The following is a 21301-nucleotide window of genomic DNA, read 5'->3' as shown; positions in this document are numbered from 1 at the left end:
AATTATCATGACCCTGCTCTTACATACTGTTCTGAAAATCCCTCTTATATACAGCAGACCAGTGGTTCTCAAACTATTTTTTTCCACGGACCACTTGAAAATTGCTGGGAGTCTCGGCAGACCAGTTAATGATCTTTCCAAATGTTGTTTGTACCATTAGCTAACTACTGTAAAGCGCTTTGGATAAAAGCGCTATATAAAAAAAGTAAAAGCACACAACTCATATTTTAATATCAGTAGTCTTACCTTTCTAATGCCATGGATGTGCCCTCTCTCCCCTGCCGCAGCAGCCCCTGAGCTGGGGCTGGGAAGGATGAGGGGGCAGGGGGGCATCTCTTCCCCACCACAACAGCCAGAGAGCTGAGGCTGGGAAGGAGGGCCGTTCCTGGAACTGGGGAAAGTCACCTTTCTCTGGCCGCTGCAGCCCTGCACATCCCTAATTCCCCGCACCCCCTCTTCTCACCCCACTGCCCCCTCCCACCTACCTCCTATTCCCCCCAAGGCCACCACTTCACCTTACATGTGCGTCTTCTCCAGGGTCCAGACACCTAATTAGTGGAGCCACATCTGCGTGGCTCCACTAATTAGGAGGGTGGCCCTTCATTTTCTTGTGTGCGGCCGCCCAGGCGCGCACCTTAGGGGGAACTATCTGTGGACCACCTGAATGGAGCTTGCGGACCACTGGTGGTCTGTGGACCACAGTTTGAGAACCTCTGCAGTACACTAATCTGGTTTGTTTAAAATACAGATGATTATGGGACCAGATTCTGAACTGGTGTAATCAACATAGCTCAGTTGTGCTGAGCAACATAGCTCAACAGGAGCCACATCAGTTTATATCAGCTGAGGATTTGGCCTATGATCTGCAGTGTTGTTTCTTGACTTCGGAAAACAAACCAGACTCAAAATTTCATTGTAAATCTCTTCAATGCTCACTGAAGTCAATTAAAATATGTGTACTGACAGCTTTCTTTTGGAGAGGTCATATACTTTTACTAATGTAACCTTGATACCTCATCATAAGCTATCAGTGCTGAAACAACATTCCTAAAACATATCACCTTCTGAATGATTCATAGACCCGAAAACCTAGACAATTCAATGGCAGAGTTCTTCTTTTTCAGCTAATATGTACAGAAAGAGAATGAATGCTGCATTATGGACCTGATCCAATGACCATTCAAGTCAATGGAAAGAACCCTATTAACTTAAGTGAGCATCAAGTTGGGTCCTGAAAGGTAGACAACATAGCATTAGCCATAGTACTGACACAGGGGTGACCCTTTGCAATTCCCTACACAATTATCTGGTGAACACCCTTTACTTAGACATTAATTACATCACATTTTTAGACAAGACCATGGTAATTGTCAGGAGTGAGCTATTCCACCTATTGAGATCCGGGAGGTGGGCGGGCAGCTGAAGACCCCCTCCCCCAGCCGAAGGCGAGGAGCGACTCTGCAGGTGCGAAGGCATCACGAGCAATTCTCCAGCCGCCTCCTTAGGAGCAAGCTGCAGGGCTGGACCCTGATCTGTTAATGTCGTAGGAAAACAACAGCCCTAATACACGCTGCGGGGGTGGCTGCAAGCCCAGGGCACAGAGAGCTGAACATTCTCAGGCTGGGGAGCCGGAGCCAGCCAAGCCAAGGCAGGGAGACACAGCCCTGTTCATCTCCCTGGGAGGGGCCCGGATCACGCCCCCCGTGTCAGCCCTGGAGGCGGTGCAGCGCAGCGCCTGATCCGCAGAACGCATCTATCAGCGCGGCTCCTGCAGAGGCGATCAGAGCGCGCTGCGAGCAAAACAAGACAAGTTTCTCTTCGGATGGCTGCGCGTTTGCTTCGGGAGGAGAAGGTAAGCTCGGCTGTGGCGTCTCTCCGCAGCCCCAGGCAGGCCACCTCAGTAACCGAGGTGTATGTGAAGGGGGCATGATGGGCTGGTAGCGCCGCCTGGCACTGCGGGTGCTGCTCAGACCCTATTTTCAATTGCTTTGAACTTTGCCAGGCGGTGACTGCTCGGGCTTAAATCTCCCGTGCCAGGGGGCTGGCTCGGCCTGAACTTTTCGGGAAAATTTCCGCCCAAATGGCCCAGCTCTTTGTGAGACCGAGCCATGGGCAAGCCAGGCTGTTTGCTCAGGTAACAGCTCCCGTTCTGAGCCAGGTGCCCTAGCCCCCCGGCCGGGAGCAGCGATTGGAATTGGGGCGCCTCTGTGTCGGGGACGGGCCTTTCCTCCAGCTCCCTGAAAATTCCCCCCCCCGACCCGGTTAGAAGGAGCCGCTGAAAAAAACCCAGTTAGCACATACTGGGGAGAGACTACGCAGCTCTATTTCCAGGAGATGCCTGCACTGGGCATGCTCCAGGCGGGGCGGGGCGGGGACAGAGTCGGGCTTTTGCTATTGCAGTTTCCGGCTCGGCTGTTCTGGGCTGGGTCTGGGGCCGGGAGCAGAGACCCTGGCTCTCCTGTGCTCTCGGGGACCCTTCTGCTGGACCCAGCCCCAGGCAGTGTGGAGGAGGCAGCTGCCTGATTCCAAAGCAGAGCGCACAAGAGGATGGGTCCCGGGCTGGAACTGGCTGGGCTAGGAGTCAGGAGCTGGAAGCAGAGGATATTGGGACTGTTTCAGCAAAAAGACTGAGACTGGGAGCCAGGGGGCCAGCCGGCCAGGGAGGGGAGGGGAGGGGAGGGGGCAGACTGAGATCAGAGAGGGACTGGGGGAGACCGGGGCTGGCTGGGCAAGGAGGCTGGAATTGGGAGCCAGCGGGGTTAGGAGAACGAGGGAGGGAGACAGATCTGATAAGGAGCCAGGGTGCACAAGGCGAACTGGGACTGACCAAGGAGCTGATGTGGGGAGGGGAAGGGGTGCACTGAGATTGGACATGGAGCCCAGGGAAGGAGACTGTGAGACCGAGGGGACAGGAACATGGGTATGGGGTGACTGGAGCCCTAGCTGGGAGAGACCGATCAGACAGGGATCTGGGAGGGGGGAATTGGAACTGGCTTGGTATGATGGAAATTCTGATTATTATTTTTTTCAGTTTGCTGTTTTTAAAAACCTGTGAAATTGCAACCTTAATGCTGTTCTTTTAATGTAGTAGTTGTGTGCAAATTCAAGCATGCAAAAGTTAGGAAATACCAGGATGAAGGTTCCCTGTGCAACTAGAAGAGGGATGGAGGGGAAGAGACAGAGCCCCTCGCTTAAAGCGACAGGATATTTTTTGGCCAGGCTCTTCCTTGTGCAGGGGAATGTGTTTAATTCCAAATGGCTGTGGGAGTAGGCAAGGCATGTAGGGTATGTCCGAGTGAGGCTCTCAGCTGCTACAGTCACTGCAGGAAGGTATTCCTGAGCCTCTGGATTCTGCCCCAGGAAAGGGAGGAGTTGGTGGTCATGTAAGTTGCATGGTCTGATTTTAATGCCTCCGTCAAGAAGTTGCATCACAGTGGGGCCAGCTTCTATTGCCCTGCCACCAAAGATACAAAATAGCCTTCACAGCTACAGCACTCAGATGTCCTTGGTATCTCCAAAGATATTGGGCTGGAACCTGCCATTGTAATTGGGTAGTGGCCTTACACCCAGTTTGCATGGGTAGAAATGATTGCGCTTGGTGAAGGGCAGCGGAGGCCCATTGGGGCTGATTCTCAGGAGTGTTGAGCACCCACAACTCACGTTGGCAGTGATCACGCCTGGCTGAGAGGAGAAGAAGTTACTCCAGATTTAATGAAAAGATCCTGCCTAGTGAGGTCACTTGTGCGTGATCCTTTCATCATGCACGTGTGATCTGGCATTTCTGCTAGTACAGAGGGGTAGAGCATGTGAAGAATGAATGTTGTGTCATGGTTGTATCAGGGGAACTGGGAGCCAGGATTCCTAAGGTCTATTATTAACTGTGCCACTGACTCACTATGTGACCTCTGGCAAATTGCTTTGCCTCTCTGTGCCTCGATTTCTCTTCTCTGAATGTGGAGGATAATGATACTGACCAGCAGCCAAGAAGTGTGAACTCCAAGTTCTAAGTGGGAGCACCCAACACTATCCTTATCCTCCGCACTCCTCACCCAGAGATCTCAAAGCACTTATTCAAAGATTCCAAGTCCAGAAGGTTTAGGTTGGACATTAGGAAAAACTTCTTAACTGTCAGGGTGATTAAGCACTGGAACAAATTGCCTAGGGAGGTTGTGGAATCTCCATCATTGGTGATTTTTAAGAGCAGGATAGACAGACACCTGTCAGGGATGGTCTAGATAATACTTAGTTCTGCCATGCGTGCAGGGGGCTGGACTAGATGATCTCTCAAGGTCCCTTCCAGTCCTGTGATTCTATGAGTTTGTGATTGTGATCATCTAGTCTGACCTCATGTATAACACAGGCCAGAGAATTTCCCCCAAATAGTTCCTAGAGCAAAGCTTTTGGAAAAACAGCCAATCTTGATTTAAAAATTGTCAGTGATGGAGAATCCACCACAACCATTGGTAAATTGTTTTAATGGTTAATTACCCTCACTGTTAAATAGTTATGCCTTATTTCCAATCTGAATTTGTCTAGCTTCAATTTCCAGCCATTGGGTCATGTTCTTCCTTTCTTTAGACTGAAGAGCCCATTATCAAATATTTATTCCTCATGTAGGTAAACTAAATAGATTGAGCTTCTTGAGTCTATCACTATAAGGAATATTTTTTTTAATCTTTTACTCATTTTCGCGGCTCTCCTCTGAACCTCTCCAATTTATCAACATCCTTTTTGAATTGTTGGCACCAGAACTGGACATGGGATTCCAGCAGTAGTGCCACCAGGGCCAAATACGTTGGTAAAATAACGTTTCTGCTCCTACTCAAGATTCCCCTGTTTATGCATCCCAGGATTACATTAGCTCTTTTGGTCACAGTGTCCCACTGGGAGCTCATGTTCAGCTGACTCTCCACCACGCCCCAAAATCTTTTTCAGAGTCGTTACTTCCCAGGATAGAGTCTCCCATCCTGTAATTATGGCCTCTATTCTTTGTTCCCAGATGTAAACATTTAGCCATATTAAAATGCATATTGTTTGCTTACGACCCGTTTACCAAGTGACCCAGATCACTCTGAGTCAGTGACCTTTTCTCTTTGTTATTTACCACTCCCCCAATTTTTGTGTCATCTGCAGACTTTATCGGTGATGATTTTGTTTTCTTCCAGGTGATTGCTATTTAACATTTTTATCATAGGGTCAAGAACACACACACACACACACACACACACACACACACACACACACACACTAACTCCTCACTTAACATTGTCCCGATTAATGTTGTTACGTCACTGATCAGTTAGAGAACATGCGGGACTCCACTGAAAACAGGCAGGCTCAGTGATAGATCTCAAAATGTAGCTGTAAATGGGGAATCATCAGTTAGCCAGTTTTTAATCCATTTAATATGTGCCATGTTAATTTTATATTGTTTTTTAATCAAAATGTTGTGCCGTACCAAATCAAACGCCTTACAGAAGTTTAAGTATATTACATGAAACTGTTAACTTTATTAACCAAACTTGTAATCTCATCAAAAAAGATATCAAGTTAGTATCATTGACACTGTTTTCCATAAACCCATGTTGTTTTGCATTAATTACATTACCCTCCTTTAATTCTTTATTAGTCAAGTTCCGTATCAGCTGCTCCATTATCTTGCCCAGGATTGATGTCAGGCTGACAGACCTCTAATCACCTGGGTCATCCTGTTTACATTTTTTTTAAATTGGCACATTAGCTTTCTTCCAGTCTTCTGGAACTTCACCAGTGTTCCAAGACTTATTAAAAATCAATAATAATGGTTCAGCGAGTTCTTCAGCTAGCTGTTCATAAAATTCTTGGATGCAAGTCATCTGGACTTGCTGATTTAAAAATGTGTAACTTTAGTACCCGCCATTTAACATCTTCCAGGGATACTAGAGGAATGGAAAGAATGTTATCACCATATGATGAGACTGTATCATCTGTTTTTTCCTCAAATACAGAACAGAAATATTTATTGAAGACTTCTGCCTTTTTGCCATGATTATTGATAATTCTACCATTTCCATCTAGTAATGGACCAATACTATTTTCAGGATTCTTTTTGTTCCCACTATATTTTAAAAACTCCTTCTTATTGTCCTCACTCTGTTAGCCATAGATGTCTCCTTGAGTCCTTTTGCTTCCCTTATCAATTTTCTACAATTCCTAATTTCTGAGTTATACTCTTTAGTACCAACTTCCACTATATATATATATATACACACACACACACACACACTAACTCCTCACTTAACATTGTCCCGATTAACGTCGTTACGTCACTGATCAGTTAGAGAACATGCTCGTTTAAAGTTGTGCGATGCTCCCTTATGTTGTTTTGCAGCTGCCTGCTTTGTCCACTGCTTGCAGGAAGAGCAGTCCGTTGTAGCTAACTGGTGGGGGCTTGAAACCAGGGTGGACCGGCAGCCCCCCCATCAGCTCCCCTAAGTTGTGGCAGCCGCCCAGCAGGCTATCAATTGCTGGGCAGTTCAGCTGTCCCTCCCCCCACTTCCGAGTGCTGCTTCTGCCCTCTGCCTTGGACCTCGTCCCGGGAGCCTCCTGCTTGCTGTGCAGAGGGTGGGGAAGAGTGTCCCCCTTCCCCTGCTCCTGTACCCCACCTCTACAGAGCAAGGGCAGGGATAGGACAGGGCTCAGGACGGAGGGAGCTTGCTGGCAGCAGCTGCTGTCTCAACTTGCTGATCTACTTAGAGGCAGTGTCTATAGAGTGGGGTCTGCATACTTAAAGGGGTAATGTGCATATCTCTCTCTCTCTCTCTCTCACACACACACACACACACACACACACACACACAGTGTGTGTCTCTCTGTCTCCCTCTGCCATGCTGTCTCTTCCCTCCATTTGTGCTGCCTTGTAGAGTGTGAGGCTACACTAATAACAATGTGTTAACCCTTGAGGGCTCAACCGAGTGCTAGTTCATCATTTAGCAGTAAGGCATTCCCTGGGAAATATCCCACCCTCTGACTTTACCACTTCAAACAAGCTTCACGGTCATCATTGCTGTGTACAATATTAAACTCTTTGTTTATAACCTAACCCCCTCATTTACATTAATTCGTATGGGGAAATTGGATTCGCTTAACATCTTTTCGCTTAAAGTAGCAATTTTCAGGAACATAACTACAATATTAAGCGAGGAGTTACTGTGTGTGTGTATATATATAAAATATGGTTTTATAGTTGCCTTTACTTTCCCTCTAAACCAAGTTGGTTTACTGATGTCAGCCAGTATCACTCTACCCACTCAACAGACAAGAAAAGTAAGGCAGAGAGAGGTGAAAAGACACCACAAAGGGGTTGTGAGGCTTAACCCAGTAATGTCTGAACTGCCGTGAGATTCTCCATTGGAAGGGGCTGTAGAAAGGCAAAGAATTGGTATTGGGAGCAGCCCCAGGAACAAATTATGAATCTCATTCCCCCTGTTGCTGGTTTGCATGATGTAATTTATCGGTGGCTGAAAGAAATGAGCCCAGCCCAAGTTCTTAGGGACCTTTGAGTGATCAATGTAAAACACTCATTGACAAAGCCAAATGAGAGCAATTCCCTGCACCCTCAAGGGGATCTCTGCTAGTGTGTGTCTTTAAACACCTTCGCTCCCACTCTCCATGCCCCCCAAAGCCCCAGGGCTGAGATCCACCCCTGTGCAGGGCACCACAGATTCTGAGTGGTGCCTAGGGATGAAGTGGTATCTAGGCTTCTCACTGACCCCGGGGTGAGGGGTTGATTGCACCGCAGGAGAACAACATGTCATTGGATGGGTGCTGCTGGGCCTGGCTGGAGAACCTGAGACTGAGTCCTGCTACCATTCAGAGGCTGCTTTAATGACCTTCTCTCCCCACACCCCCCCTCAGGATATGATGGGGGGGGGGAGGGGCTCTGATGGAGAGGCACTGTCTGAGTGAGACAGCCAGCCCTGGCTGGGGGAGACCTGCTCCTAATGCCCCTCTGTCCTAGGAGATGGGTGTGATGGTGGATCAGCAGCCCAGAGCCAGCCCCTCTTGATCCTTGTGTCGGGGACCGGATTGTAACCATCACAATGTTGTTTGTTTTTAATGTCCCCTCCCAACTCTAGCTCTCCAAGGATCTCCCCTCCTTCACCACCACTGCTACCACCAGAGCGACTAGGAATGGGGGAGCAGGCATTGAGAAGGCCCTGTCCAACCAAGAGGACTTGGGAGGAGACCGGGGCATGACAGACGATATCTTTGACGAGAGCTACTGTGAGAAGGAGGGCCCCAAGCCTGCCAGGAGATACGTCTGGAGGAACATCATCCTCATGAGCCTGCTGCATTTAGGGGCCTTGTACGGTTTGTGGCTGATACCTGCAGCAAAGCCTGTCACCTTGGTATGGGGTAAGCAGAGGCTGAGACAGATTAGGGAATATGTCTGTGTTAAGTATGAATTCCATTTGTGTGTAATTGTAACCATCACTGTGGATTTGATTATAGAATCATTAAAATGTAGGGCTGGAAGGAATCCTGAGATGTCATCTAGTACAGCCTACCCCCCCCACCCCACCGTACTCCGCTGAGGCAGGAGCGAGTAAACCTAGACCAGCCCTGACAAGTGTTTGTCAAGCCTGCTCTTAAAAACCTGCATGATTAGGATTCCATGATCTCCATTGATAATTTATTCCAGTATTTAACTATCTTTACAGTTTTTCCTAACATCTAACCTAAATCTCCCTTGCTGCAGATTAAGCCCATTACTTCTTGTCCTGCCTTTAGTGGACATGGAGAAAATTGATCACCATCCTCTTTTATACAAGTCTTTAACATATTGGAAGACTATTATCAGGTCCCCTTGAGTCTTTGTTTTTTTTTTTTTTTTTAAGACTAAACGTGCCCAGTTTTTTAACCTTTCCTTATAGATCACTTTTTCTAAAACTTTTTTATTATTTTTGTTGCTCTTCTCTGGACTCTGCAGTTTGTCCACATCTTTTCTAAAGTGTGGCACCAAAAACTGGTCACAATACTTCAGCTGAGGCCTCACCAGAGCCAGGTGGAGCGAGACAATTACCTCCTGGGTCCTACATACCACACTCCTGTTAACACGCCCCAGAAAGACATTTACCTTTTTCGTAACAGCATCGCGTTGTTGATTTATATTCAATTTGTGATGCACAATAAGCCCCAGATCCGTATCAACAGTATGACCACCATGCCAGTTATTCCCCATGTTGTAGTTGATTTTTCCATCCTAAGTGTAATACTTTGCACTTGTCTTTATTGAATTTCATCTTGTTGATTTCAGACCAATTTATCAAAGCCATTTTGAATTCTAATTCTGTCCTCCAAAGTGCTGCAACTCCTCCAAGCTTTGGGTCATCTGCAGATTTTATAAACAGACTCTCCACTCCATTATCCAAGTCACTAATGAAAATATTGAATGGTACCAGACCCAGGACTAACCCCTGTTGGACCCCATTAGATGTGACTGCTAGTTTGACAGTAAATCATTGATAGCTGCTCTTAGAGTACAGTTTTTGAACCAGTTATGCACCCACCATGCAGTATGTTCATCTAGACCACGTTTCTGTAGTTTGCTTATGAAAATGTCATGACTGTGTCAGAAGCCTTACTAAAATAAAGATATCACATCTATTGCTTCCCCCATCCCTTAGGCCAACAACCCTGTCAAAGAAGGAAATTAAGTTGGTTAGGCATGATTTGTTCTTGAAAAATCCATGTTGGTTATTACTTATCACCCTGTTATCCTGTGGGTGCTTACATGTTGAATAATTTATTCCATTATCTTTCCAGATATCCAAGTTAGGCTGACTGGTCTATAATTCCCTGGGTCCTCTTTGTTCCCTTTTTTATAGTTAGGTACTCTCTGTGCCCTTCTCTGTTCCTCTGGGACCTCACCCATCTTCCAGGAGTTCTTAATGGCTCTGAGATTGGTTCAACTAGTTCCTTAAGTGCCCTAGGATGAATTTCATCAGGCCCTGCCAACATGACTACATCTAGCTTATCCAAATATTCTTTAACCTGTTCTTTCCCTATTCTGGCTTGTGTTCCTTTTTCTTCATTATTATTAATTGTGTTAAGCATCTGGTCACAGTTAACCTTTTTACTGAATACTGAGGCAGAACAGGTATTAAACACCTTGGCCTTCCTGGTGCTGTCCATTTTAACTGTCCGTCCACACTAATAGTGGACCTACACTTTCCTTCCTCTTTCTCTTGTTTGTAGAAACCTCTTATTGCCTTTTTATGTCCCTTGCTAGCTGTAGTAGTGTCTTAGCCTTTCAGATTTTTGTTCCAACGTGCCAGTGCTGTCCTTTTGTGCCCCTCCTGAGCAATTTGTCAGTGTTTCTACTTTTTGTAGGATTCTATTTTGATTTTTCAGGTCACTGAAGAGCTCCCGATGCAGCCATATTGGCCTCTTAGTATTCTTCCTCTCTTTTCCACTGGTCACAAACTCCCGAAGGACAGAACTACTGGTGCAGAACCAAGTCGGATCTGTTGCACGGCCGATGGACAGGGTGCTGTAACCCCAGGCCCAGTCTAAGAAAGGGGGAATTGTATGATTCCACCCCAGGAAAGGTGAAGGCCTGAGGTGGTGCTCTCAGGCCAGGAAGAGGTCAGAGCGTGCAGCCAGCCCGGTAAATGTGACTTATTGGGGGAAGCCTGGTGGGATGATTGTGACAGTGGTGAATTTCCAATAAGTGACAACAGCAGTAAAAACAAGTATTGTAGAAGGAAAAAGCAAGAGAAAAAGGGGCTTGTGTTCGGGTTGGGAAGAGAGTAGGGAAGGGCAGAAGGGAAGCATAAGTTCCGAACGGCTCGGGACAGATCAGTTAATCAAGTTGCGCAAAGAGAGGAAGCTAAACTCGAGGTAGAAAGGTCAGAGCTGGTGTCTTTGCTGTACGATGATGACTGTAGGCAGAATGGGGCACCAGCACCAGCCCAGGACCTAGACGAGGGTTCCTGTTCTCTTGCAGCCCAGAATGGCCCAACTCTCAAATCAACAGCGGCGGGGGTGGAGGAGGTGCAGCTGGAGGAGGAGAAGCTGCAGCTTGAGAGAGAAAAGCTGCCCTTGGAGGCCAAGCAGCTTGCTGACTGGTATCAGGCCAGAGCAGAGCAGGAGAAGCAGCACCAGCATGAGCAGGCGGAACGAGAACCACAGAGAGAGCACGAACTGGATCTTGCACAAGTGAGGAGCCAGGGACCGAGGGATCCAGTAAGTGGGGCTAGTATCAGGAATGCCAGCTCTGCAGGGGGCATAGCTGCTGAAATGCTTCCCTGGTTTAAGGGGGTGGGGATATCAATGCCTGTCTCTTGTGATTTGAATCTAGGCCCCCCTGAAGATTGGCATAGAGGCCTCCAGCAAAAGGGATGCTGCAGTCTCTGGGGATCATGGTCAAATTATAGGCGCCTTCCTCCTTACATTTCAGCTGGCTCCGAGGCTTATGGGTAGGGCCCTACCAAATTCACAGCCATAAAAAATGTGTCATAGACTGTGAAAACTGGTCTTTTGTGTGCTTTTACTCTACTATACAGATTTCATGGTGGGACACCAGTGTTTCTCAAACTGGGGATCCTGATCCAAGAGAGGGTTGTTTTGGAGGGGGATTTGCAAGGTTATTTTAGGGGGGTCATGGTATTGCCACTCTTATTTCTGCACTGCCTTCAGAGCTGGGTGGCTGAAGAGCGGGAACTGCTAGCCAGGTGCCAAGTTTTGAAGGCAGTGCCCTGCCAGCAGCAGCACAGACATAAGGGTGGCAATGCCATACCATTCTACTCTTACTTTTGCGCTGCTGCTGGTAGCGGCTCTGCCTTCAGAACTGGGCTCCCAGCCAGCAGCTGCTGCTCTCCAGCTGCCCATCTCTGCAGGCAGCACCATCGCCAGCAGCAGCGCAGAAGTAAGGCTAGCAGTACCACCCCCCACCCCCAATAACCTTATGACACACATACCCCCCCCAACTCCTCTTTGGGTCAGGACCCCTACAATTACAACACTGTGAAATTTCAAATTTACATTTCTGAAATCATGAAATGTATTATTTTTAAAATCATATGACCATGAAATTGACCAAAATAGGCTGTGAATTTGATAGGGCCCTACTTATGGGAAAATATTTTAGAAGGAAAAAGGGGATGACATATATGGAGGTGGCAGCTAGCTGGGGGAACCTCTGCAAGTGGGCAAAGGTTGGGGGCCTTGCTGCCTTAGAAGAGCTGTATGAGAGACGTAGGTTGGAATGGTTTTATGATCTGTGTCCCCGTGACTTTAGAATGTGCTTAGGGATCAGAAGCCATGAAGACGTGCGTCAACTTCTTGTTGCTTTAAGTCCTTTTTCTCTCATGTTGTGCTTTGTTCCTGCTGCTACCATTAAATCATACAAAGGCTAAACAACACTTTGTTCACCACTGGACACAGCTCCCGAAGGAAAGAATCGCAGGTCTGCCCGGTCGGACCTGCTGGGTAAGCATGGTTAATCCACAGAGTACTGTAGCCCAGAGCCTGGTCTGAGGGTGGGGGAATCCCAGGATTCCATCCCAGAAAAGGTAAGGGCACGAGGCCTAGTGTCCAAGGGGGTGAATTCTGACCTCTATCTGAGGTGCAGTTGTGACACCCCCTCTTCTTGCGTCCAGGGTTCCTGTGTTTCCTGCTGAGTGCTCTGGGGATAACAGCAGGAGCGCATCGCATCTGGAGCCATCGGTCCTACAAAGCCAGCTTGCCCCTCAGGATCTTTCTGGCCATAGCCAACTCCATGGCTTTTCAGGTAGGAACCCCTTTTGCCTCTTCCCAGGTTCTCAGCCTTGGAGCGAAGCAGTGAGACCCCCAGCTGCAGCCACACATGCAACAGAGAAGCAGGGGACAGTCGCATTCCATTATTCTACCATGTCTCCTATAGAAACATTTCCCTCTGAGAGCTGCATCTCCTCAGCTGTGCTTGAGTCTATATCTTCCACGGGAGGGGGTGACTCAGTGCTGCTGGGATGGGGGAGGGGTATTGGGCGTGCACCCATGCAACTCTGCATGCCGCCCTCTGTATGCTGACTTCAGGAGATGCTGAGGATACTTGGCACCTCCCAGTGGTGGGCTGTAAAGGAGTCCGGATACCCCAGTGGTTGGAACTGAGGCCTGGCACCTGTATCCTTCTTTACCACTAACATGTTGTGTGTCCTGCAGGTAAATCACTTCCTCTCACTGCAAGAAGGATGGTCTTGTGGTTAAGGCGCTAGACGGGGATGCAGGAGACCTGGGTTCAATTTTTGTCTCTGCCACAGATTCCCTGTGTGACCTTGGCAAGTCTCTATGGGCCTCACTCTTCCCATCTGTAAAACGGATGATAACGTTACTTGCCTGCCTGCAGAGTGATGGTCAGGAGAAATCCCCCATATTATTGAGATTAAGTTGGTGCTCAGACTCTGCAGTGACGGGTGCCATAAATGTGCCTGGATAATGCCTCCGTTTCCCTGCTGTAGGATGGGATGAGATTTAACCAGCTTTTCAAAAGTGCTTTGGGATTCCTGTGTGAGAGAGGCAATGTACATGGGAACCGTTTTCACTAGTAGTGCTTGTCAGAATAAACATTTTTAATGAAATTATGAACATTTCACCATTTTCAAAGCTGGTTTTGAAATGGACCAATCTTTATTTATAAACCTTTCTCTAGAGATTATGTTTAAACCAAAAGATTCTTTTTTTGTTTTTGAACATTTTTAAAACTGAAATTTTTCCATTTCAAAAGGAAAAAATGCTTTTTTGAAACTGTTTGACTTTAAAAAATAAATCCCACCCTGGTGCTAAGCTGACGAATAGGAGTAATTTGCAGAGGTGGTGTAGCCATGTTAGTCCCAGGATATTAGAGAGACAAGGTTGGTGAAGTAATATCTTTTACTGGACCAACTTCTGCTGGTGAGAGAGAAGCTTTCGAGCTACGCAAAGCTGAATGTCTGAAGAGCTCTGGGTGTCTTTCACAAGCAGAAGTTGGTCCAATAAATATGACTTCACCCAATTGTCTCTCCAATCAGTTAGCAATGCAGCTGAGGAGGGGCAAACCAAATCCTAAAAATGATCAATTTAAAAAAAAAAATTCAATAAAAGTGGAAGGTTCTAAGAAAAATTGAGATGTTTTGGTGAAAAAAAAATTTTTTTTTTAAACTTGGCCAAATACTGTTAAAACAAAAACAAATTTTAGTTGAGAAATGTGGCCTAGCTCTTATCCTTGCTGATCTGGTGAGTCATCCAGCCATGTTCATTACAGAATGACATCTACGAGTGGGCCCGAGATCACCGCGTCCACCACAAGTTCTCCGAGACTGATGCGGACCCTCATAATGCCACGCGGGGCTTCTTCTTCTCCCATGTTGGCTGGCTGCTGGTGCGCAAACACCCCGATGTCATTGAGAAGGGCCGGAAGCTGGACATGGCTGACCTGAAGGCCGACAAAGTGGTGATGTTCCAGAGGAGGTGAGCCAGGTGCGGCCGAGGTAGGGGAAGAAAATAGGGTGATTGTGGCACAAGGTGAAGGGTAGGTGTTGACCAATGCATCACTGGGGCACCAAAGGGGCTCTGAGGCATGGCATCCGGCTACAGGAATCTCTCACAGGGGTAGTAAGTAGGCGAACCACGGGCCAAATCCAGACCGCCAGACACGTTTGAATGGACCTCAAAATCTTTTATTTACTTATCGTTATTTTTTTATTTTCTCTGGAGTCTGGACCTGACTAGACCTTGACCAAGACATTTGGACCTTGACAAAAAATAATTGACTACCCTTGCTCCAGAGCAAAACTAACCCTCTTGTGAGTCACCCCGGATCCTTTCTGCAGGTGACCAGCCCCAAATGAAGTCAATGGGACACTTCAGGTGTGTTTGGAGCATCGGGGCCATTGTTTGCAAACCTGGGCAGAAATCCATGAGGAACAAGTTCCATCCAGCACAGCAGTGGGCTATATTGCATGTTTTCCTTTTTTTTTTTTTTTTTTAAATGGGAGAGGAGGAAGTGAGGTCAGAAAAGGCACAGAGGGCCCAGTGCCAACCTCTTGTGTAAAACATGTCCTGCTGCCGCGGCCTTAGCAGGGGCGCATGCGCACACACACACCCTGCACGAGTCTCCCCCTGTGCAATCTTTCACTTGCTGGGATTGGGTTTCCCTCCTTCTATCCCCTCCCGCACCGCGCACACACGGCCCGGTTCCCCAGGGCAGCCAAGCGCCAGGCCTCCCCCAGTGTGAGTGACAGGTTCCCTGACAGACGGAGGAGAGGAGTCTGCTGCAGCCCACAGGTAAGGAGCCAGAGCTTAAGCTGCAGCAGCGCATGCCCTGAGATCTGGAGGTCCCTGGCTTAATCCCAGGTGCATCAGCCAAGATGGCAGCTGTCGCACACCTCCCCACACCCCTCGTACAAATGTGACCTGGCAGCAATAATGATAGATGGAGCCCTAGGAAGCCTGGCAGCTCTGCTTCAAAGCACCTGTACTTCATTCCCAGCTCATCTGCTGGGTCCTTCTTACCCCTGCCAGCGGGTGTGTGGCTCTCATTGTGTGCCCAGCCTATCCCCTTTATTCTTCTGTGCCCACACTATCAATGCCCTTGTTTTCCTTTTTCTCCAGGGGTCAAACCGGGGCAGAGGTGGGCTGGTTCTGTGCTGTTTTCTTTGTATAGTTAAAATTAGCATCTTTTTCCCTGCCCCGGAGACTCAGCCCTGGTAGATGACCTGAACTGCCCATGCCCCTCAATGCTCCTCCATGGGATGCACCCGCCCATTAACTCTCTCCCCATTCTGTTTCCTGGCAGGTTTTACAAGCTTTCTGTGGTGGCCATGTGCTTCCTGTTCCCAACCCTAGTGCCCTGGTGCTTCTGGGGGGAATCTCTTCGCAACAGCTTCTTCCTCCCCGCCATCCTGCGCTACGTGCTGGTGCTCAACGCCACCTGGCTTGTGAACAGTGCTGCACATATGTTTGGCAACCGGCCCTATGATCGAAACATCAACCCCCGGGAGAACCGCTTGGTCACATTTGGAGCCTTAGGTACGTTGGTGGCGTCTTTTAATTCCAAACCACTCCACAAACTGACTGTGAATGAGACAGGCAGAGATCACTGCACCCGCCACTGAAATGCAGCTGTGTCTGGGGAGGAACACAGCAGCTGTTCAGTAGGGCATAGCAACAGTGCAGGAGAGTCTGGGAGAGAAGGGAAGAGGAATAACATCCATTTATAAAACTGTGGAAATTTTAGATGCATAATTACATAAAATGGACCAGATCCTCAGCTGGTGTAAATCTACATTGCTTTGAAGTCCATACAGCTATCCTGATTTACATCAGGATCTGACCCTAGGAACCCCAATGTTCCTGCACTCACATACGGGAAGGCCAGAAGCACATAGACTCCATCTGGGTGATTTCGCCCACGCACCTGCAGACCTGCGCATTCACTGGAGTGTCTCATGCTCTAGTCAGTGGGTACATAGGGCAGTGGGGTTATCTTCTCCAGTGTCCTGCATATAGCACCTCTTTATCTCAAATGAGATTTATTTGCCCTGCCTGAAGGTCTCACTGCCTGTTTGTTATGATAATTGCCCCCCGCTCTCTCTTTTCACCTCTGGGAAATGATGCTTCTGAAATAGCTGGACACACGCAGCCAGAAGTGCCCAGTGGTTTCTGAATTGAGACAGCCAAGTCCTGATTTTCAGAGGTGCTGAGGACCTGGGGAAAATGAGCCCAGAATCACCATTAGCTTTGTACTGCTTTCCTGGGCCAGATTCTCAGCTCGTGTGTATAGTAGCTCTGTGGACTTCGGCAGCACTCCACTGATTTACATGAGTTGGGGATCTGGCTCCAGACTTTCACTAGCGAGAGTTGGAGCTGCACAGTTCCCCTCTGGATCTGAGCTTCTCAGACTCTGGGGATGGAAGATGGATGGATGGAGCCTCCAAGAAGGGCCAGGACTCACTTCAGATCTCACCAGGAGCTCAGCCAAAGCTAGATGGCTTCTCTCTGGGAGACGGAGGAGGAATCCGAAACCCCCACAAGCCTCACTAGGCTCTCTGAGGGGGCCCATTTTAAGGGCTTTAATAAGGGGAGGCCCAGGCACAAACAGAAATGCCAGAAATATCCTGAGTTTTCTCACCCAATTTGACAGCTTCAAGAGAGGGTCAGATAAACAGCCAACCGAGGTCTGGCTGGACCTGTGCTGAGATTAACCAGCCCTCACTTGTTCTCCCCTCCAGCCTGCCCTGGCCTCCTCACATGCCCTTAGCACCATCCTGGTCCTCCTCTGGTGTTGGACTCGGTGCAGAGGAGACTGGGCTGGTGGGTGATGTTACACATGGGCAATTGAGGCTGAGGAGTCTGAGCTGGTGTTGGAAGAGGGGAGAGCAGCAGGACAGACAGCCACCAGGGGCTGCTCAGCCCCTACTCTCCCCCCCCCGCCTTTCCCCGCCCAGTCAGGGTGCTGCGTGCCTGGCTCCGAGCGCTGTCCCTTTGTGACTGGCCGTTTGTAGGCAGGTCCCATTGACAGGGCTGGTATTTTCTGACATTCTCCCCACCTTGGCCTCTCACCGGTGCATTGTCACCAGCCTGTCGTTGGGGGAGTGCGCACGTAGCCAGCGCTTCCGCCACTGCCTTGTCACACCCTGCTCAGAGCACGGTCGATGGCCCAGTGGTAGCAGTGCTCGGGCTCACCCCACGCTGGCGCTTCCACTGATGGAGCTGTGCCAGGGATAGACCAACATTGGGAGACTTTCTAGAAACCCTCCGTGTAGACACAGCCTCGGCACACGGAGCCCGGGCTAAGCACAGGGCGTGGGCCAGCTCCCAGCAAAGTCAGTGGGCTGCAAGGGGAGGAGGATCACGGGGCTGTCCCTGCCCCAAGGGGAGCACAGTCTGCATTCGGCACAGATGGCCCATTCTGGGGACATGGTGCCCGAGCCTGGGGAAGGGGCTTCTAGAGCGTGATGGTTTCAAACCCAGCTTCAGATGCATTTACAGTGTCTTGTCCCTGCTCTTCCGTTCCAGGCGAAGGCTTCCACAATTACCACCACACCTTCCCCTACGATTACTCCACCAGCGAGTTCGGCTGGCACTACAACTTCACCACAGCCTTCATTGATCTCATGTGCCTCCTGGGGCTGGCCAGCGATCGCAAGAAGGTCTCCAAGGAGACCATCCTGGCTCGGAAAATTCGGACTGGTGATGGGAGCCACAATGGCTGAGGGCCCATTTTTCCCTCCATGTTTTATTTCCCCCCAAGCGAGCTGGGCACAGGGTTTTATGTTCTAGTTACTAACCATTGAATAATGCTACCAGGTTGCTTCAGATGATGATGATTTTAACCCCCTCCTGCACAATGTATTTTAAATGATGTATTTAAGACCTATAACTTTTGTCTCTCTAACGCTCAGCCCTCCCTCTCCTCTCTTTCTTCTTTTTGTTCTTTTGTCTCTCTCTGGCAAGATCTCTCTCTTTCCCTCTAACCCCTCCATGCTTCATTCTCTCCTTGGCAGGGAGCTGGTTGAAAGCCTGTCCAGGGCAGATCATGCCACTGGCTGAAGAGTTGAGCCAAAGTCAGGGACTCTTTCCCTAGAAATCCCCCTTTCCTGCCTCTGGCTCTCCTGCCCTCCCAGGGCTGCTGATTCAGGGCAGACAAAGTGGCAACTGATATGGCCACATCCAAGTAAATTGATCCTGTGCGTGACCAGCTAGAAAGCGGGGATGATGCTATGTTAAAGACCCAGGGGAGCCTCGTGTCTGTGCAGATGGGCTTCCTGCAGCCAATTAACAAGTACCTGATAGAAACCGACACCAAAGCAGGGACACTGAGAGGGTTAAAGCATGAGAAAGTTACAGGGTCCCAGCCCAGTGCTCTGTGTGACCTCTTCCCAGCACAGCCCTTCTGAAGCCAGGAGGTGGAGTCACGGCTACTGGGCAGATCCAGGCTGGAGATGGGACTGAATTGCCCCACTGTGCTGGGGGCAGGAAAGCATGTCATGTGGCCCGTGATCCGCTCCCAGCCCCTTCCAAAGCAAATCAGAGATGTCCTGGGGCCAGTGACTGCCTGTTGCACACACTGCAGTGGGAAGTGCTGGTGCAGCCATTGCTGATGGCGGCCGTTCCCGTAACTCCCCCAGACACACGGTGCTGGCTGCTGGGCCATGTGTAATTCATCCCCTGGAGACAGGGCCTTTGCTCTGGCGAGGGGGGTCCGCTGCACAGCGCCGCGGCCTGGGCACGGAAGGGGCCTGTTTCACTCCTTGGCAGCACTGACAGCGGAGGCTAATGCCAGGCTGACTGCGCTGTCTGAGGCCTCAAGACATTGGGGGGAAGGGTTAAAACCCTTGTGCGTTTCACCCCATAGCACTTACAGATGCCGCGCACAGGCGTGGCAGGGTGAGTCCCCATTCCCATCAGCCACTCGCCAGATAGTGCTGTGGTGCTGGGTGAAAGCTAGCGAGGTGCCCAGGCTGCTGGATCCTGGGGCAGAGCTGGGAAAGGCTGGACGGGGGTGGAGGAATGATGCTGAGATGCTCCTTCCCCCTTCCCAGCTGTGCTGCGTATCCTCAAGGGCAGGGTCCAGCCTTCCCACTTTGGCCAAGGTGAGCACAGCACTGCTGATGTTTTGCTGCGGTCGCAAAGCTCTGGCTGTCAGCCAAGAAGTCGTCCCTGGCCTTGTTCCTGTACATTGCTGTGACCAGAACTGTCCAGCTTTGCAATGCAGCCTGCCCTTTAACTGAGCTAGCGAGATGAACAGGCTCAGGAGCGGGCCACCAGCAGATAAACCAGTCGGGAAGCTTTTAATTCCTGGGCTCTATACCCGGGAGGTGGATGGCTGGGTGGGATTCCCCACCGCTGAGATTTATAACTGCTCATAGGGTGGCTGTGGATAGTTTTATCCAACCGGATACAAAGAAACCTGCATGTCATAATCCTGGGCCAGGTCCATCCCTGGTCCAAACCCCACTGACTGGAGTCTACACCCTGGGTGAATTTGGCCTCCCCCAATAGTTCTTCCCTCACCTCATCATCTGGACATGTTGTGTGATGCAACCTACTGTTCAGATACATGACACAACATGCTACGGCATCCACCATCCTCTCAGGAGAAAAGCAAGGGGTTGATCTGGACGTTGCCTCTAGATCCCAAGAGTATTGATCACATCCAAAAATCCTGACACAGTGGGGAAGCGGAGTAGAAGTAACCAAACAGCGCCGGTGTTTGCCCAGTCACTTTGTCAGTAAATTGGCATACATCTCTGGGTGCCTTAAGTCTTTCTTTAATACACATAGGAGTATTGACAGCTATTTGCAGGATGTTTTTCTTTCTATGATGAATTATGGAAATTTGATTATTAATTATTTATTTACCACTATCAAATTGTGGGTGCAGGTGATTTTGAATGTATTGAGTTAGAATTTGTTAGATTAAGGAACAGATGCATCATTTTAAATAGAACCTTGTTTGCTTTGTATTTCTTTCTTTGGTGGCATGTTTGTATCCTAAGTGTGTTCTCTGTGAGTTTAGCTAAAGTGAGTCAGAGTGAGAGGTGGACGTAGACAAAGCACGAGCATGTCTAGTGGCTAGAGCAGCAGGCCTCCTGAGCTCTATTCCCAGCTTTGCCACTGACTTACTGAGAGATCTAGGGCAAGTCAGTTAACTGCTCCATGCCTCAGTTTCCCTCTCTGTAAAATAGGGATAGCACCCTACCTCACAGGGGTGTTGTGAGGCATAATTAATACTTGTAAAGTGAGATCAGGGTGTGGAAGGCCCAATATACATGTTAGTAGTGGCGGCGGTGGTGGTAAATGACTGGATTGCAAACAATGTTCTCAGCCCCTCTGGTATCCTGGAGACGGGACGTGCAAGTGTTGGATAAGTAGTGAAGGATTGGAAGGTTGAATCTGTGCGTTGTCTAAGCTCTGTTGCTATTGAAATGTGAGTGGGATACAACTTTCCCGGGGTTGGTTTTTGCATTCTAAGATCTCCATGTTTTGTCTACTGAAAAACTTTTTGAAATAATTTCTACTAATTTGGAATCAGGCGGCTGGTTGTGCTGATCTGAACTGGTATCTGTTCATAATAAAAGTTTACTTTAAAATTCAACTACCTGACTACAAAGGGCTGGGCGGGTTGGAGCCATCAGAGGCTGCTGTTCCTGCAGATATTTCCTCCTATAGGAGTTCGGGAGAAAGCGAACCTGTCTTTTTAAATGTGGTGATTTGAGCTGCTTTGAGTGGTGCTCATTCTGGCTTTGCCAGAATTAAATTCCCTTCCTTTATCAGAGGCACAGCCTTCCATTTTGAG

General features: G+C 48.9%; 1 protein-coding gene and 1 long non-coding RNA gene across 2 annotated transcripts; both read left to right on the top strand.

Moving 5' to 3' along the window:
* Positions 1-1441: 1441 nt before the first annotated feature.
* Positions 1442-21100, top strand: LOC101952464 (acyl-CoA desaturase-like). Its single transcript, XM_005285553.3, has 6 exons — positions 1442-1852; positions 8118-8397; positions 12645-12775; positions 14264-14469; positions 15797-16029; positions 18019-21100. Exons 1-6 carry the CDS (start codon positions 1823-1825, stop codon positions 18213-18215), a joined length of 1077 nt encoding a protein of 358 aa, XP_005285610.1. The 5' UTR covers positions 1442-1822; the 3' UTR covers positions 18216-21100.
* On the top strand, positions 10512-11195 carry LOC135972685 (uncharacterized). The gene is made up of 2 exons (XR_010589164.1): positions 10512-10651; positions 10991-11195. It is a non-coding gene; the product is annotated as an uncharacterized LOC135972685 (long non-coding RNA).
* Positions 21101-21301: the final 201 nt, after the last annotated feature.

The sequence above is a fragment of the Chrysemys picta genome, chromosome 7 (genome assembly GCF_011386835.1).
Source record: "Chrysemys picta bellii isolate R12L10 chromosome 7, ASM1138683v2, whole genome shotgun sequence".
NCBI lineage: Eukaryota > Metazoa > Chordata > Testudines > Emydidae > Chrysemys > Chrysemys picta.
Note: the sequence above shows the minus strand (reverse complement) of the source record. Positions and strands in the feature narration are given on the sequence as shown.